This window comes from Callorhinus ursinus, unplaced genomic scaffold (assembly GCF_003265705.2).
Source record: "Callorhinus ursinus isolate GAN/ISIS: 27379988/994484 unplaced genomic scaffold, GSC_fseal_2.0 scaffold13, whole genome shotgun sequence".
NCBI classification, from domain to species: domain Eukaryota; kingdom Metazoa; phylum Chordata; class Mammalia; order Carnivora; family Otariidae; genus Callorhinus; species Callorhinus ursinus.
The window spans coordinates 12,068,557-12,086,186 of record NW_027397075.1 but is presented as its reverse complement, the minus strand read 5'-3'; the positions used below and the strand labels follow the sequence as shown (position 1 = coordinate 12,086,186).

The 17,630-nt window shown below is 53.9% G+C and overlaps 3 protein-coding genes across 12 annotated transcripts in view; 1 reads left to right on the top strand and 2 right to left on the bottom strand.

The window, feature by feature from the left end:
* Nucleotides 1–413: 413 nt before the first annotated feature.
* Nucleotides 414–1,067, top strand: SMIM22 (small integral membrane protein 22). The gene is made up of 3 exons (XM_025859042.2): nt 414–648; nt 734–819; nt 951–1,067. Exons 1-3 carry the CDS (start codon nt 528–530, stop codon nt 990–992), a joined length of 249 nt encoding a protein of 82 aa, XP_025714827.1. The 5' UTR covers nt 414–527; the 3' UTR covers nt 993–1,067.
* A 329-nt stretch (nt 1,068–1,396) lies between these two features.
* On the bottom strand, nt 1,397–7,810 carry ROGDI (rogdi atypical leucine zipper). Its single transcript, XM_025859036.2, has 11 exons — nt 7,655–7,810; nt 7,512–7,583; nt 6,699–6,787; nt 6,416–6,470; nt 5,636–5,716; nt 4,723–4,818; nt 3,369–3,467; nt 2,909–3,022; nt 2,776–2,825; nt 2,535–2,661; nt 1,397–1,994 (listed from the first exon to the last, which is right to left on the bottom strand). Exons 1-11 carry the CDS (start codon nt 7,697–7,699, stop codon nt 1,953–1,955), a joined length of 870 nt encoding a protein of 289 aa, XP_025714821.1. The 5' UTR covers nt 7,700–7,810; the 3' UTR covers nt 1,397–1,952.
* A 446-nt stretch (nt 7,811–8,256) lies between these two features.
* Nucleotides 8,257–17,630, bottom strand: part of GLYR1 (glyoxylate reductase 1 homolog) — a 36,105-nt gene continuing 26,731 nt past the window's right edge. For 2 of the 10 annotated variants that reach the window (XM_073899568.1, XM_073899559.1), the window contains 6 exons: nt 16,905–17,015; nt 16,168–16,269; nt 15,360–15,522; nt 14,861–15,040; nt 14,421–14,545; nt 8,257–10,439 (listed from right to left, as the gene is read on the bottom strand). In XM_073899568.1, coding sequence (XP_073755669.1) covers nt 10,365–10,439; nt 14,421–14,545; nt 14,861–15,040; nt 15,360–15,522; nt 16,168–16,269; nt 16,905–17,015 — 756 coding nt within the window. In that variant the 3' untranslated portion in view covers nt 8,257–10,364. The other 8 variants (XM_073899569.1, XM_073899565.1, XM_073899567.1 and 5 more) reach the window with 7 other exon arrangements.

The following is a 17,630-nucleotide window of genomic DNA, read 5'->3' as shown; positions in this document are numbered from 1 at the left end:
ATTCATGAGGTCCACAGCAGCCCAGGGCACACTGTGTTCCAGGCTGCTCGTCTGGTCTACTGAGAGAAAGGGAAAAATCCCCCTGTGAAGAGGCTTAGGGGGCTGTGGCTACCTCCCTGGGTCCCGCAGCACCTGCTGCTGTTGGGAGGCTGTAAGCACACCTGCTAGGGCACAGGCCCCGCCCTCCGAAGTCTGGCCACCCCCTGGGAAGGGTGGGACTGATTGCCAAGGTGCAAGGGCCTCAGGTGGCAACTTCGCGGATCCGGAAGCAGGAAGTAGTTGGTGTTCTCCGGACCAGGAAACTGCCTGGCTGGGGGAGCTCGGAGGCTGGTGGGGGTCTGGGGGTGGGGGCGGAGCGGGAAGGGACAGGGCAGGGGCCGAGGGGTGGCGTGGGAGGGGGGCAGGGGCAGGGGCAGGGCGGGGGCTGGACTGCGGGAGGCCTGGATGCAGCCCAGCCCCAGAGAACAGGGTTCTGAGGCAGCCCCTGGGGCGCTGGGGCAGGTGGCACTCAGAGGCCTCGAGCTGAGATGGACTTGGCGGAAGAGCTGGAGACCACAGCCCAGGAAGTGCTGGGGAAACTGAGGAGTGGTGAGCCGTTCCAGTCCAACTGGGACACTGCTGCCTTCATCATCTTCCTCATTTTCCTCGGTGAGTGTGGCCTTGGCCCCTGGCCCCTCTTGACCTGTCCTGGACCTGGCCAAGTGCCATATCTGGACACCCATCCCACCCCCAGGCACCGTGCTGCTCCTGATGTTGCTCGTTTGTACCCACTGCTGCTGCCACAGCTCCTGCAGCCGCCGCGCCTCCAGACCCCAGAAGGTGAGCCCCACTGGCCCCCGGGGCTGGGCAGGCGCCAGGGGCAGCCTGGAACTGCCCTGGGGAGAGGAGGGTGTTGGGCCTCCTGTGGAGAGGGGCCGGCAGGGCACACACGAGTGAAGCCTCTCTTGCAGGTACACCCCAGGGGAGTGGATAACTTGGCCTTGGAACCTTAACATGGCAAGCCCACCAGCCCCGACCCCGTCTGTGTGTCCTGCTGGGCAACAGTAACAAAGCCTTGTTTGCCCAGAGCCTGAGTCTGGAGTGTGTTCCAAGCTTCCCGTCAGGGGTGGGCAGTGTGGGCACTCACTGCTTTCTCCGGAAGCCCACCTGCTCCCTCACAGCTCCAGGTCACACAGCAGCTGCTGACAGGAGGCGAAGCTGGGCTCCAACTCAGGGGCCCCAACGCCCAGGCCGAAACCTTGTCCCCAGCCCGCTCAGTCCCCTGGTGGCCTGGAGGACCCCCTCAAAGGTGGGACAGGGAGGCCAGGGGCTCCATCATTGGGTACCCCACCCAGGTCCTGACTATCTGGGATCCCCAGCCTGTTCCTCACTCAGACAGACAGACAGATGCTCCAGGTAAAGTCAGATGATCTTTATTTCCTGGAGGCCTTGTGAGGGACATGGAGCAGACGCATTCAAGGGTATCACAGCTGGTGGTGGATGGCTTTCTGTCTGCCCTGCTGACTCACAGCTTAGGGCCACCACCCACTCCTCACCTTCCACTGGAGGGGGGCGTGCCGCTGCTCGTACCATCCTGGGGCAGCTCAGAAGGCAGAAAAAGAAGGGGGAAGGAGGGCCCCTGGGCCTGGTGCCACCCTGCGTCCAAAGGTTCCCGCTGTGCAGGGAGGGCAGGGTTTGGAGTGTGGGCCACCTCTGGGCTCTGCCTTCCTGGCCGCCCCCTGTCCCACCTTCCTGACCACCCCCTATGAAATGAAAAGCAAGCCAGCATCCCTATCTCTCAGTGGTTCCAGTGTTCATTTCCGTCTGTGCAAATGTGATGGGCAGGATGGGATGAAGAGGAAAATAAATAATAGCCCAGGCTGCCCGGTTCTGGCTCTGGCCAGCATTCTTGGGGGGATGGGTGAGGGGGACAAGGGCCATTTCCCTGGGGGTCAGGCTCTTGGGTGTTCTGCTCAGAAAGGCCTGTAGCTCCAGTAGCTGGAGAACACGGAGATCTGGGGAGGGAGAGAGGTGGGGGGACATGGTGAGTGGAGGTGTTAGGGGGCTTCACCCCTACTGAACCCTCTGACCCAGGTGAGGTTTCAAGGTCATTCAAGGGCAATGTGTCAGGGGGAGAGGGTATTGTTGCTCAGCCACACTGTGGCCCATCTGCCTGGTGTGTGTGGAAGGTACAAAGGACCTTAAGATTTGGGGGTGCTGGGCGCCTGGGTGGCTCAGATGGTTTGGCGTCTGCCTTCGGCTCAGGTCATGATCCCAGGGTCCTGGGATCGAGTCCCGCATTGGGCTCCCTGCTCCTTGGGAGCCTGCTTCTCCCTCTGCTTCTCTCTCTCTCTCTCTCTCTCCCTCTCTCCTCGTCTGTCTCTCATGAATAAATAAATAAAATCTTTTAAAAAAAAAAGATTTGGGGGTGCTTTGGAGGTGTGACAAGAGTCCTTGGAATCCCTCCAAAATGAGAAGGCTTAGCAGCCTGCTATGCGGCTGGCCCCATCTGTCTGAGAGCGGCCCGCCCCGCCCCCACAGTCCCCACACCCCACCTTATCCTTGAGCTGCTGGCAGAGCTGCAGGGACACAGTGAAGAAGACGAGGGCGTCGTTGAGCCATGGGATCACACACTCCACCTTGTGCACGTGGCTCACCTCCAGGCGCTGGGAGCCCCACTCACTGGGGAGAAGAGGAGGGTCCCTGGGGGTGGCCTGACCAGCCCGGCCCCCCCAGCCCCCAAAGTGCAGAAAGTTGGGGCGGGCAGGGTGATCCAGGCCCCCCCCACCTACTTACAACATGGCCCCAGGGCTGTGGAGCACGGCGCCTCCAGCTGGGCGGAAGTTCTAAGTAGAAGAGCACCAGACCCAGTCAGGCCCAAGAGGCTGCAAGGCACTTGGGGGTGGGAGGCGAGTGGGGTCCCCCTCACCTTGGTGGAATTGGGCTGCAGGGCATGCAGCTGGTAGACGGTGAGGCAGAGTTTGTTGAGGTTGATGTAGACGTTGACAAGCAAGTCGGAGGGCAGGGCAGGGGCAAACATCCGCTGGGGATGAGGACCGGGCAAGCAGGTGGGGTAAGGGGCCAGGCAGAACCGCCTGGGGGACCCCATTCCCCAGCCTATAGACTGGGGCTTCCAGACTCTTCCCGGTGCTCCCGGTAGCTTCCTGCACCAGGCTTGGGAACCACTGACCCAGACCAGGGGTATCTGGGGGATGCAAGATGGAAGCCAAGGACCTTATCCCAGAAAACTGTGGCATAGGCCTAGACCTCCAACTGACAACAGTTTGGGGTTTCCAGGACCCCGTCACAGCCCTGTGTCCTTCCCAGGGGGCAAGCTGGGCTCAGCGGCATTCCCTCTCCTGGAGCAGGGGCTGCCCTAAAACACTAACCGTGAGGCCACTGGCAGCGATCTCAGGCAGAGTAAGGGTGGCCGGGGTGGTGAGGCGGTTGCGGGCTCTGGTCAGCTGCAGCATCACAGCATCCATCAGCTGTGGGGAGGGGGCCAGTCATAGCTGCTGTGAGGGCAGCCCCTGCCCTCCTGCATAGGGACTGACCAAGTCGTGGTAGCTCCCAGCTCCTGCCCCCGGGAGTCACACTCTCAAGGCCTGAACCCCTACAGTGTGGGGCTTGTTAAAGGTGCAGGTATTTGGGCTCTAGCTGCAGGTGGGGGACTGGACGTCTGCACTGTTGACCATCCATCCGGGAGGTTCTATTGCATGGGATCCTGGGTGCTGGTCCAATGGGGAATGGAAGATGGAAGATCCCTGGAGTTAGTCCCAAAGGCATGAGGGCTTTGTGGATGGGGGTGCAGGCAATGAAGGAGCTTAGAGGAAGGAGCCTTAATCCCGGTTGGGTGCAAGGAGCCAGAGAAGGCTTCCTGGAGGAGGTGATAGGATGGGTAAGTTGAGGTCTTAAGGTGGGCACCAGACCGTTTTCAAAGGTGAAGCTCCAGAGAGGTAAGGTCACATAGCTAGTGAACAGTGGAACCATCTGGAACTCATCCTTTTCCTTTGTCATGGACCAAAGCTCTGGCCTGAACTCCCCAGAGCCCCAATTTCCACTGCTTCAGATGTTGCGATGGGGGTGGGGGTGACCTGGCTTCTAAGAAAGGGAAATTTTGGGTGGAGGCATGGGGGCTGCACTGCCTACACCCAGGGTGGTCACAGTTCCGGGAGGGACTTTAGTCCATCTAGTTCTAAGTTTTCATATGAGGACTCAGAGGTCCAGAGAGGGAAGGTGAATCACCTAAAGACACACAGCAAGTCAGGGACAGAGCTAAAGCACGAGTTTGGGGCATATAAGAGCAGCTCTTCCCTCCACACCATGTGAAGTCACTTTGCAAATCACAAGGGTTTCCCTATGGCTAGTAGTGCTGTTAGCAGCTGCTCTTCACGGAGCATGTGCCAGGGGCTGCTCCACCTGCATCATCACAACTGCTAGTGGCGACACCATGGTCCCATTTTATAGGTGAGGCTACTGAGGCACAGAACAGCTAAGAAAGTGACCTGGGGTTGCACAGCTTACAGTGGAGGCCCTGGGATCAGAACCCAGGTCTGAGTCTGGAACCCGGGCTGTGAATCATTTGACTGTGTCTGCATGGATATGTGCACACCAAGAGATGATGGGTCCACCATCAGCTGCACCTGAGGATGTGGGGGCAGAGCTCTCCAGGGGCCTGGTCAGGGGTCAGGGCCAGGGCCAGGCATAGGGATCCTGCTGCTTCTGTTCCTGTAGGCAGCTCACCTTGAGGACCTCTGCTCCTGTCCTGAACTGGTAACTTTCATCCCGGTTGGCAAGGAGGTAAATGGCCTGGCTTACGTGGTTCCTGGCATCCTGGATCTGAAAAAAATGCCCACTGAGAGGTCAGTGGGCTGGGCCTCAGGAGGAAGAGATGCCAACTTCAGAGAAGCCACAGTCTCCAGGGCCCCAGATGACGGGCCCTCATCCCGAGGTACTGCCTGCCCGACCCTTCCCCGCCAGCTGTCCTTTCTGTGCCCCCCGAAGGCAGGCCCTGACTGGGTGTTGGGCACATGGCACAGACTCTGGAAGGCCTGCCATCGCACAGCTCACCTTCTAAAGAAGGACAGATGGTAGCAGAGCAAAGGCACAAGATAACAACACACTGAGTGACTTGCACAAGGACAAGAGGGTGACTCTGCAGGATGGGGGAGGAGGAGCCTCTTTAGCTGGAGGTCAAGGGAGGCCCCAGGGAAATGCCTCTTGGGCATCACCCAAGTGATGAGAAAAGCAGCAAGAGAGGGCTCCAGGCAGAGCAAGGAGCATGGGCGAAGGCCCTGAGGTGGAGGAGCAGGGGTCCAATCACACAGGAGCTGGTAGGGAGCATGGACTTTGTCCCAGGAGCCAGTGGAAGCCCCTGGAGGCTCTGGGAAGGGGAGTTTCTTGTTCAAGAGGATCCCTGTGGTTCCCATTGGGGCCCAGGGGCCTATAGACAGAATAGGTTCTCACCTCCCTCCAGGCAAGCCTCTGGAGCCCCAGGCACTGCCTGCGCCAGCTTTGCTGCTAGGAAACATCCTCCCAGGCTTGCTGCAGCATTAAGTCCCCCATGGCCACCCCAGGAGGCCTCAGTGCTGCTCAGGCCTGCCGCTGCCTGCCTGAGCTTGTGGCTTGAGCCCTGGCAGGGGAAGGGCCCAATTACCTGCTGCAGCTTCCACTGCTTGTCCTCTCGGAAGGCGAAGTGCAGCAGTTGGTTGTTCCGCGGTATCTTCAGGTTCACGTCCTGACGGGCAAGAGTGTATAAGCAGGAGGACCGCCCTCCTGCTTTTGGCCACTCTGAGACCTTGAGCAGGGGGCAGACACGGAGTGTGTGTGGCGGCTCAGGCCCCAGTCATTCCACAGGGCAGAAAGTCTCCCAGAACCCTGGCCATTTGGGGTGTGAACAGGGAGGTCAGTTCCCGTGAAACAGGAACTCAGGCCCAAGAGGAACCACAAAGAAACGAAAGGGAAAAGAGAAAGGGGAAGGTGGCCTCAGCTGGGAGGAGGTGTGACTGTGGGCAGAAAGGGAGCATGGATACAGGCCAATGCACTGAACACCTACTACTGGAGGAAAGGCACCTTCCCCCACATCCTGGGGCCTGGCACAGACGGAGCTCAGATGTTGGCTGATTCCACTTTGAATTGGGGCCAGCCTGATCCCTCCATTGCCCACACTTCACTGGGCCCAGACTCAGGGCCAGGCTGTGTGCAAAGCAACCCCCTTCCTGCACCTCTCACTGAAGCCACACACCAATTCCAGAGGAGGTTTGGCGGGGTGGGTTGTTACTTCACAAATGAGGAAACTGAGGCCCAGAGAGGTCAAGGATCCTGCCCAGGGTCACAGAGCCAACTGGTAAAGGCAAAGCTCAGCAGGAGGCCCCCACACTCTTCCCCACTGGATCCTTCAGCAGCAGGGAAAGGGAAGAGGGGCTGGGGGACTCACCGCCTGGCTCAGCGCGTCCCCTTGCAGAGTCAGCACGCCCTTCACCTGGTCTGTGCTGCAACACGCGGGGGTCAGAGCAGTGCCTGCGGCTGCCCTTTTCCACCACCTAGCCCTCCCAGCAGGTTGCCCTGGCTGTCACAGGATGGTCCAGGCTGTCCCACAGCACACCCTCTGGATGTTGGGGCTGAAATCAGTCTGCATGGCAGGGCCTTGGCTGTGCAGTATCCCAGGTGTCCCCCTTCCAAACAGTCCATCCCTCTTGTTTCTGCTCAGCCCGGCTCACCTACAGCTGCCAAGGATGAAGTTCTCCTGCTTGGCAGGCCCCTCGGTGCCTGTACCAGAGCATGGCAGAGTGAAGCGGAGCGAGGCCTCCTGGAAGGGCAGAGGGCAGTGGAGTAAAGTTCACCCAATCCAGCTCACCACTCCTTCCAGAAGCCCCATTCCTGGGTTGGCCAGGGGAGGGACAAAGTGGGCAGCTCTCAAGCCTCCAGGGCACCTTCCCATTTCTCTGGCCCCTCCCCCACCACCTGAGTTTCAGGTCCTACCAGAGTGGATAGCTGTTTCTTCCACATTCCCTGGACGCCTACCTCATGCCCAACTCAGGGATATAGAACAGAGATGACCTCCAGGCTTGGTTAAGATGCTTGAGTGTGGGGAGCAGAGTCAGGGAATGACGGTACTCATGGTAACTCGAAATTCTGGCCATAGCAGGCAATGCCTAGACATTTTTGTGAGTTGACTTATGTTCACAACAGCCCCGTGAGGCCGGTACTGCAATCTCGTTCTTGCGATAGGGAGGCCTCATGAGGTTGAGTACGATGCTGGAGACCTTGAGATCAAGCTTCAAAGGAAGCATTCCATGACCCCAACCCCGACCCCCTAAGCCGGGGGCTCATTCCAGGCCCAGCCCAGCACTCTCACACAGCTGCTTGTGATTAAGTGGGCAATCATGTAGTGGTGCCCCGACTGGACGCCAAGTCCACTAGGGTAGGGCCTGGTCTGCACAACGCGCGTCGCGTCCACAGCAGGCGCTCGGAAGACAGGCGCGGTGGCCCGGGAAGGAGCCGCAGCGGGGTCGGCCCGCCAGAAGCCTTACCTTGAGGATGTCCTGCAGCTGCCTGAGCACGGCGTGCACCTCGTCGTGCAGCAGCCAGCGGAACTCCTCCTCCTGCGGGGACAGGCCGGACGTCAGTCGCCCGGGCCCGCCATCCCCCGCCCCACCCCGCCCGCGCGCCTCACCAGCACTGCTCGCTCCGCCGCCGTCGCTGCCATCGCGGTCGCCATCGCCGCCGCTCAGCAACGGTCACCGGCCCGCAGTCCGCTTCAGGCTCGGTCCACCGGCCGTCAGTGCGCCCGCGGCGCCCGGGCCCACCCCCGCCGCCGATTGGCTGCGCGCGCTCCCGCCCCGCTCTCGGGCCCCCTCCCCCGCCTCCGACCGGCCGAGCGGGCGCTCCAAATCGAGGCTGGCGGCTGCGCGAACCCGCTTGCGCCGGCTCTCCCACGCCGCCGGCGGAACCTACCCGGGGCGCTGGGCGCTCGGGCGCCGCATCCACCGCCACTCTCGGGGTGGAGCACGGCGGCCGCTTGTACCGCCCCTCCCAGGCTCTGATACGGCGCCCTGCTCCGCTTGCGCTCATTGATTGGCCATCGGGATGGCTTGTTCTCGCCGCGCCCGGCGATTGGCGGGCGGAGCAGCTTGTTCCTGCTCGGCCTCGCCCTCCGCGCCCTGAGCTCTCCGGTTCCGTTGGGCCGGGAGGAAGGAGCCCACTGAGCCGACAGTCCCGGCGCTCCTCCCTCCTCTGGGTGCAGGCAGTAACCACTGCCGAGGTAATCAGTCACAATTGTGTTACCAAGAAACGTTTTATTTTGCTTGCAGTAGCTTTTTGTTAATTGCACAAAATCATGTTTTGTTTTTGCCATTTAAACATTATCACACAATCCTATTCTGAAAGACAAATGTTCTTTAAAAACAAAGCAAAAATAAAAATTCACAACCTTAATTACCTAGATTTGTCCTTTAAAGTAGGTTTAAAGAAAAAAAAGGGGGGGTCGCGGAAGAGGGGCTTTCTTACAAGCTTTTTCACAAGTGTCACATTTTCTCCTAAAAGGGAAGGATTTCAAAACAAAGGTGAAATAGCTTAAACAGAAATACTCATAAAAAGAAACTTTACAGAATTGTCAACAATATTAAGACAACATTGACTAACCAGTTTCATTACAGTATCTTCCCCACCCCCCACCCCCCCCAAAATGTCCGGCTAGGACTAGAACAGGCTTTGTGTTCAGACAGAAAAGAATTCCAAATCCCAGTGAAGTTATGCCAAAAACACGCAGGCATCTTCCTTGCCCTCCCCCTATGTCTTCTGAGATCCCCTAGCCTGGGTTCTGATCAGCGCAAATGGGCCAAGGTTGAGGGGGGAGGGGCCCACACCAATGTGGTCTCATTCTATATATTCACTAAAAACGCTGACCTGCAAAGTGTGACTTTGGAAAATGCAACCCATGGAAGGGAGAGAACATTGACATCCTTTAGGTGACTTCTCCTTGTTTTTATGCCACATTCCAAGCCTCTCTGGTCCCCTGTCCAAGGAGAAATGTTAGGGTCTCGAGGATGTCTTAGATCCACCTCTTAGGGTCAGATAGTTCAGGCTGGGTCAGGCCCAGTTCTCTTCCCTCCCGAGACCCTGGGGCCCTGGAAGCATCGAAGACCATGCTTCTGGCTGAAGTGAAGACACTCGTTCCTGTTTCAAGAGCTGAGCCTAAATGGCCATCGTTGGTCAGGCTGGGTATGGGCCAAAGAAGGGACAGACAGAAACACTGTCTCCATGGGAAGAAAAGGAGAAAGGGAGAATGAAGGTATGGGCAGGTGGGGAACATGTGCAGGAGCAGGCTGGAGAGTGTGGGACTGCTGTGAGGGGACCCAGTCAGAGTGACTCTTCCAGAACGAGGTGGGAGTCTGCAGCATAACGGAAAACAGGAAGGAACCCCACTCTCCTCCCTCTTCACTCCTCCCTGGTGGCCCTCAGGATACCTGTTCCCAAGGGCTGGAATGCAAATCCAAATACTTAAAGAGCCTGGTGAGGAGTGAGCTCTCCCTACACCAAGCAAGGAAGTCTGATCCCAGCCCAGGGCTCTGCAGTGACGGTAACTTCTGGGACAGGTGCTCAAGAGCAGTGACGAGAGTAGGCTTCTGTGGGGCTCACCTAATGTGCTGGCGATTTGCTGCTCTCCCTAGAGAGCCAGAGCCCTGTGTCTGCTCAACTTGGCCAATTTCTTTTCAGTTCACAAAGGCATTTATGGAAAGTTGGTTGCACACTGGTAGGTTAAACATGACAATCCTCATCAGCTGGTCACCTGAGGTTGGAGGGCCCATGAGGACCCTCTGTTTGGAGTCAGTGCTGGCTCATCTTGACCCAGAGCCTCTGTTTCATGTGCGGGATCCAGGGGGGATGTGAACATAACCACAGCCTCTTCGCTCTGAAGGAAGGAAGTGGAAAGGCTTCCAGTTCTTACTGCTGATTCTATTTCCTTGACTGGAAAGGGTCTGAGATAAGACAAGCTCAGAAGGGGGCGGCGGGGGGGGGGGGAAGCCAGGCAGCAGTTTCTGGGCAGCTTCTATCCTGGGGTGAGAGCCAGTGTGTGGTGTATAGGGGTTGTGTGTGTTTTTGTGTATGTGTGTGTGTGTGTGAACACACAGCCACCTAGTCCAGGGCCAGTGCCCAGCTCAAGAGCTTTCCCAAAGGCCAATCCTGCTGACACCCCTCCCCTCCCCAGGACCTCCAGGGGAGGAGTGACGCTGTGTGCTGTGCTGATGGCAAGTCTCAAAGTCTGTATAAAAGGAGATGGAGACAGGTGGACTGGTCCAGAGTTAAGTCCCAGGACCCCAACCCCATGTGAGGAGGAGGGGTCAGAGGGAAGATTGGGGGGGCAGGGGTGGGGTATCAAGGGCTTAGTGTATGTAGGCTCGGTACACGGCAGACATGTCGTTGTCAGACTGGTCCAGTGCCTTGGCTCTTTTGTACACCTGGAAAAAAAGGAGATGGGCTCAGTGTCTGACCACAGAGCTGACTTAAAGACACAATCTGCTTTGTGGAGGTAGTTCTAGATGCGGTCAGGCAGGCAGGCTCTGGAATCCAGGCTGTCTGGGTGCAACTCCTGGCCACCCTCCACTGATCTTGAGCCAAGTGCCTCAGTTTCTGTCTTCATCACTAGTCCTTCATGTCATGGAGGAGATAACAACGTTATCGTGAGGACTAAATGGAGCGAGGGAGGTCAAGTGCTCAGAGTTAGTAATTATAATCATGTCTCTGCCTCTAGGGTCTTCCCATGTTACTCTCTGGGCCACTATCCTTGCCCTTCCCTCTGCATGGGAAGCCTTTCCCTAGGCATGGCTGGCTCCTTCCCAGTCCGCTCCAAGGCCTTCCCTGACCAGCCTATGGAAAGCAGTGGCTGTACCACTTGATCCTGGTCACCTTTTCTTACTCTATTTTATTCATACTTCTGACCTTCAGAGATTGTTTAAATAACTATCTGCTTATATTGTGCCTCCCTCCATTGAAACATAAGCTCCACAAGGAAGGGAACGGGCGGCCCCTCAACATGTCCCCAGAGCCTAGAACAGTGCTTGGCAGCTGACGGCCACTCCAGAGCCACTAGGTGAATACTACGAACGAGTGTGAAGAGAATTAAAAAGCCATTTGAGCAGGGCAGTGTGGCGTCCAGGCACACTGAGGAAATGCAGCTGGACACCAGGTTCCTCCCACAGAGTTAGCTGCATCCTCATCTTTTTTAAAACATAGTAAAGTTGAAGCCATGACAACTGAGTGTCCATTATAGCTCAGGTGTAGCTGTCAACTCAAAATGAAGGCTAAATAAAGACCTTTTCAGAGAAAAGAAAACAAACTGTTGCCAGCAGACCTGCATTACAGGGAATGCTAAAGCAAGTTCTTCCAGTTGAAAGGGAACAATACCAGAGAGAAATTCAAATCTTCAGAAAATGGAGAACACTGGAAATGGTAAATTAGACAAACAGAGAAGTATTTTTTTCTCTTACTTAAAAAAAATACATACGACCACTTAAAACATTCCAACATCCTCTGGTAGGTTTAGAACAAAGGCAGATGTAACACACAGAAAATCTATACCCCAAAGCAGGGGTTCTCTTGGAGCACCTGGGTGGTTAGTGGCTCAGAGCAACCGACTCTTGATTTTAGCTCAGGTCATGATATCAGGGACGTGGGATCAAGCCCCACATCAGACCCCACACTCAGTGTGGAGTCTGTTTGTCCCCTTCCCTCTGCCCTCCCCGCCCCTGACTCATGCACATGTATGTACACGCTCTCTCAAAATAAATCAAATCTAAAAAAAAAAAAACAAAAACAAAGCAGGGCTTCTCAAGCTGGGGATATTTTGCCCCACGGGACACGTGGTAATGTCTACAGACCTCTTCTCAACTGAGGGGACACTGCTGGCTTCTAGTGGGTATAGGACACTGCTAATAATGCTAAATATCCTGCAATGCACAGGACGGCTCCCACAACAAAATGGCAATGGTGCCCAGGTTAAGAAGCCTTCCCTTAAAGGAGGGAGGGCGGGAGCAGGAAATGGATCTATGTTTTATGTGAAGAGGTACAACATTAACCCTAAGTAGGCCATGAAGTTAAGGATATTGGATATCCTTCCATACTGCAATCCCTAGAGCAAAGATAAAAGAGAAACAGTGTATTATTAAAAAGTCAATGAAGAAAATGGAATTCTAAAAAATATTCAAATAATCCAAAAGGCACTAAAAAAGGAGAAACAGACAAAAGCCAGAAGGGACAAATAGCAATCAAATGATAAAACGGCACCTCCAAATCCAACCACACATCAATAGACATTAAGATAAAGACTAAATGTTGGGCGCCTGGGTGGCTCAGTTGGTTAAGCGACTGCCTTCGGCTCAGGTCATGATCCTGGAGTCCTGGGATCGAGTCCCGCATCGGGCTCCCTGCTCAGCGGGGAGTCTGCTTCTCCCTCTGACCCTCTTCCTTCTTGTGCTTTCTATCTCTCATTCTCTCTCTCAAATAAATAAAATCTTTAAAAAAAAAATTAAAAAAAAAAAGATAAAGACTAAATGTTAACGGACTAGTTAATCTTAAGATCCTGAACACTGAGCTCCAGCGAGGAGCCTAAATTCACACCTTCCAGAAAGCACCACGCTCCACTGAAATTAACCAAAATACCTGTTTTCAAGCCAATGAATCTTGCAGAGTCAGGGCAGAGGCAAGTCAGAAATCACTTCACAGAGAAAGCTGCCAACACAAGCCACACACAGACCCTTCAGAAGTAACTTCAATTAAAGACAATCAACAAAAAAATTATATAAAATACACAGAGAAGTCCACTGCTAAAAGAGAATCCAAGGCAAAACAAACGGGGGGAACGTGAAAACTGTACTGCAATCTGAAAAGGTGAAGTAAGTTCTCTGAAATGTCCAGGCAGGCAAGGAAGGGACAGGAGACTGATTACATATTACGAAGAGCCACATCTGAAAAGAGCAGAACTGTGTTTCTTTACTTCTATGCTGGAACAATCCACTTGAGACTTGTTTAACTTGAATGAAAATATGTGTCCTCTTATAGTATCTAGAAGATACAGCCTCTAAAATAAATGAATTTATGTGTTTCGTATATGTGTTTTACACAAAATACTTTTTTTTTTTTTGAAATTTTTTATTTATTTGAGAGAGAGTGAGAGAGAGAGAGCTCAAGAGGGGGTAGGGTCAGAGGGAGAAGCAGACTCCCCGCCGAGCAGGGAGCCAGATGCGGGACTCGATCCTGGGACTCCGGGATCATGACCTGAGCCTAAGGCAGTCGCCCAAACAACTGAGCCACCCAGGCACCCCAAAATACGGTTTTGATTGTAACTCTAATGAAGTATTGCTCAGCTTTTTTAAGGCTACCCTTCTGTCGGGCTGAGAAAGCTGACGGCTTTCTAAAGAACGGCAGCTGGCTGGCTCAGTTGGTAGAGCACCCAACTCTTGATCTTACCGTCCTGAGTTTGAGCCCCACATCAGGTATAAGATTACTTAAAATAAACTTATTAAAACAAATAAACAACCCTTCCCCCAAACCCAACTGTTTTTAAAAAGTGCATATGTAGGTGTTTTGTTGCTACTCAAACAAATGTTAATGACCAAACACTCCACTTAATAGGCAGATGCCATCAGAAGGGATAAAAATGCAAGCCCCAAGGACAGACTGTATACAAAGGATACAATTTAAATAAAAAGACACAAGTTGAAAATAAATGAATGGAAAAAGATATACCGTGAACACAGTAGCAGCTACAGTGAGACCAGGCTATGGGCTTCTATACATTTCATAATAATTAAAGGGCAAGTTCATTAGGAAGATATGACCATCACAAATGGCTAAGGACCCAACCACAAGAGTTTTGAAGATAATAGAGTTAAAGGGAAAAACAGACTTTGCTACAATCATAGTTGGAGATTTTAGTATCTCTCAGCAACTAAAAGAACCAGAGAAAAAGGCCAGTAAAGATGACCTGAAAAAACACTACCAACCTCGACCTAACTGATTATTTGCAAAACACAGCACCCAACAACTGCAGAACAGAGTCTTCGTAAGTGCACATGGTACACCCACCAAGACAGACCATCTGCTGGGCCACAAAACAAGTCTGAATGAATTTAAAGAGTTAAAAATCACACAGGATGTGTTTTTTAACCACAAGAGATATACATCAGTAATCAATAGCCATTAGATTCATAGGATGACTCCAATTATCTGACACACTTTTAAGTCATCCACAGGTCAAAGAAATCACAAGGGAAATAAGCATGGCTCAGAAGGAAATGTATGCTTTTAAATGCTCCTGTCTAGAATCAATGACCTGAGCTTCCACCTCAAGAGGTGAGACACAAAGAGACACAAAACAAAGAGAGGGAAGGACGACTAAAAACCAAGGGAAGGCTGCCAGATCCCCCGCCTCTTGCAGTTACCTCATTGGCTGCAGCTGCCATTGGAGTAGGATGGTTGACGGCATCCCCCAGGGCAATGGCTAAACGGAGATCCTTCTGAATGTACTTCAGGTAGAAATCAGGCTTAAAGTTCCCTTGCAGGATATCTGAGGCGGGAAAGCACAGATCAGAAGAATTAAAGGGACTCTTAACTAAGAAACTATCTGCTGTACCGTCAGGGCTCAACATCTCGCATTTCCTCCCTCTTGGACACTGAAGAGACCAGTTCCCAGCCAATACCCCCAAATCCCATCTGCCATGTCTCTGGACCCCCTCTGGTAGAGGGCATGGACTGATTAGAGAGGGTGCGTCTTTCATACCAGTGAGCCCTTGAAGAAGAGAATGCTCTGTGACAGAGGCCTGACCCAGTTTCTCAGCTCCAATCACAACTAAAATGCACGGAGAGGATGAAGGCAACTCACTTTGGCACTTCTGGTCCAGGAAGATGCTGGCTAACTGTCCCTGATTGAGGATGTCCAAGAGTGTCTGCTGGGACTGGCCTGTCACTTGGGCCAGGGTTAACCCCTCAGCGATGGTGGCCATGAAGCTTCCCTGTACCATGTTCACGATCAGCATCATCTTGGCTGCGTTGCCAACCTCACCTGGCCAGGGCAGAGAATCACGGTCACTTCCCAAGAATTCGGAGAGCAGGGACTTTTCTGCCCACCCTCATCCCTGCTCGGACCCACCTCTACACCCAGGGGAGGCCCCATTCACCTGCCCCTGACAGAACTGGCTCTGACCCTTCGGGCTCTTCCTCCTTCCAGGCACTGACTGTGCAAGTCAAAGGAAACCTTCCCACGGGGGCCCCAGGCAGAGAGGCCGTGCGGGATTGACGCTGTCATCAGTGCAGTCTAGAGGGGATGTGGCCCACCCAGCCTCCGGGCCTGCAGTGGCCCGATGGGTGGGCAGGCGTGTTACCTAGAAAGAAGGAGGTCTTCCCCATTGCCTGGAAGCAGCTGCTGCAGTCCTCATACAAGCCCCTGTCTCCGGCTGCTAAGATCACCAACATCCCATCATTAGACAGCTGCTGATTCCCTGAGACTGGGGCTTCCAGAAAGCGGCCCCCCCTGGACACAATCACCTGGAAAGGAAAGTCATAGCTTCTGAAGGCCTTGCCTCTCACAGGGGTTTCAAGTGGAAACACCTGGCCTTCCACACCGAGGCCCCAAACAGATGCCTGAATTACATGCAGTAAACAGAGAAGCAGGGGAGGGGGGTGGGGGGGTGGTCTCCCCACAGACTTAGAATTTCTTGCGATGACCAAGCATGACCATGCCAATGGCTTGACTGACCACACCTCCTCCAGACACTGTCCTTCCCTCTTCAGCCACTCTCAGAACAACAAGGGCTAGAAGTCACCACCCCCTCACTTGGCCCAGCAGCTTAGGGAGGAAGAATACTGTTAGTAACAACTGTAGATGGCTGCTTAAACCAAAAAGGCCCTGCTGGCAGCCTGGATTGTTTCTCATTGTGGGGCAGGCAGCTACAGGACCTAACGCCCATCCCAGCCAGGCGGCACCTCTCCTCACACGGCTGTTCAGATTAGCTGTGGCTTTGAAAGTAGAAAGTGAAGACAGGCTGGTCCCAAGGCTACAGGCCTCTCATCCTCTCCTGGCTTGGTTTCTAGAGTAACCAAGTTGCCTACACTCAGGCATAATCAATCAGCCTGAGTCTTGGGCTCCAACTGCCAAGGACGCTGGAGGGCCAGCATGAACGAGGCCGCTACCTGGGCCAGCTCGGTGACTGTGTCAGCATCCACTGTTGACATGTCCACGTAGCACTTCCCGGGGCGGATCCCCTGCAGCACACCACTGGGGCCCAGCACCAGCTGTGGGGACACAAGGGAGAAGCAATAGCCCAGGCTCCCAGCCAGACGCCCAGGAGCCCCTTAGACCTAAGGTCAGAATCCTGTTACTTTTTTGGCTCATTTCCTGATTAGGAACTAAATATTAAGGCTGAAAGGGGGCAACAAGTAAACAAGCATAAGAGAGAAAAACACCTCTACTTTATTCCCATTTATCTTCAAAAAGAACACATGCATGTTCCTTTTTACTAAAAACCTCCCATTTAAATGATAACCTCAGTGTTTTCTTGGGCTTCTTTGGATTCACTTGGATTAAATTAGTTACCAATTTAACAAGATGACTATTGTACTTGAACTTATAAAACATACAAATACAGCCAGAGCTAAACGTAGGACCTCACCACATGAACCAAATAAGAATACATGGGATGATCAGCATAGATCTCAGGGACCCCAGTTATTTTCATTCTGTTCTGAATTAAAGGACGGCTGTATTTAATTTATGCAGATTACTTTCACAACGGGGATGGCCCCAAATAGGAAATACAACCCTCCCACATGCTACACACACTTACTCATGGGCAGGGGAGAAAGCAGGGAGGCCAGCCAGTTTTCCTGGCTACAACCTGACACACTGAGGGGAGGGAGGGGATCCTTACGTCCTTGGCTGCCTTTGGATCTGACACGCAGGCAAAGGTGATGTCACAAGTCGAAACGACTTCAGCGGGGGTTCTTCCTAGGCGGGCCCCCTCCTGGATGAACAAATCACACTGCAAAAGTCACAGATCCTACTGTGAGCTGCACGCAGTGCACAACAAACAAAACAGCCAGGCCAGAGACACACTGCGCAGTCCTCCTGGCTGGCCTCCCAAGGTAGGAGGCTGAGGCTAGGAGCCAGGGATACCAGAGCTGGTGGTCTTTTTTTTTTTTTAAGATTTTATTTATTTGACAGACAGCGAGAGAGGGAACACAAACAGGGGAAGAGGCAGAGGGAGAAGCAGACTCCCTGCCGAGCAGGGAGCCCGATGTAGGGCTCGATCCCAGGACCCTGGGATCATGACCTGAGTGGAAGGCAGATGCTTAATGACTGAGCCACCCAGGTGCCCCCGGTGGTCTTTCTGAGGGAAGTGGATGGGGCTCCTTAAGGACCGTCTTGTGTTTTTGCATACCTGGTGCCTAGAACGATGTTCTACTTCACAGTAAGCACAGAACAAGTGTCTGCTGAAGGATTCCTGTTTGAAGAACAGGATGTAAACAGTACCTGTTTGTAGCCCTCTGTAGCTGTCTGGGCTGTGGCAAAAGCTGCCCAGTGTTCCAGGCTATCCACACTGTGCTGGGGAACCAGGGCTGGGGCTGGGAGGCTGCCATTCCTTTTTTTTTTTTTT

What these genes read in the sequence shown, in the direction of transcription:
- SMIM22 (XM_025859042.2), top strand. Translation starts at nt 528, where the DNA reads ATGGACTTGGCGGAAGAGCTGGAGACCACAGCCCAGGAAGTGCTGGGG. An exon ending in CATCTTCCTCATTTTCCTCG is followed by an intron (nt 649 to 733) that starts GTGAGTGTGGCC and finishes TCCCACCCCCAG; the next exon opens with GCACCGTGCTGCTCCTGATG. An exon ending in GCGCCTCCAGACCCCAGAAG is followed by an intron (nt 820 to 950) that starts GTGAGCCCCACT and finishes CCTCTCTTGCAG; the next exon opens with GTACACCCCAGGGGAGTGGA.
- ROGDI (XM_025859036.2), bottom strand. Translation starts at nt 7,699, where the DNA reads ATGGCGACCGCGATGGCAGCGACGGCGGCGGAGCGAGCAGTGCTG. An exon ending in AGCAGTGGAAGCTGCAGCAG is followed by an intron (nt 4,819 to 5,635) that starts GTAATTGGGCCC and finishes CATTTTTTTCAG; the next exon opens with ATCCAGGATGCCAGGAACCA. An exon ending in GCCAGCAGCTCAAGGATAAG is followed by an intron (nt 1,995 to 2,534) that starts GTGGGGTGTGGG and finishes CTCCCTCCCCAG; the next exon opens with ATCTCCGTGTTCTCCAGCTA.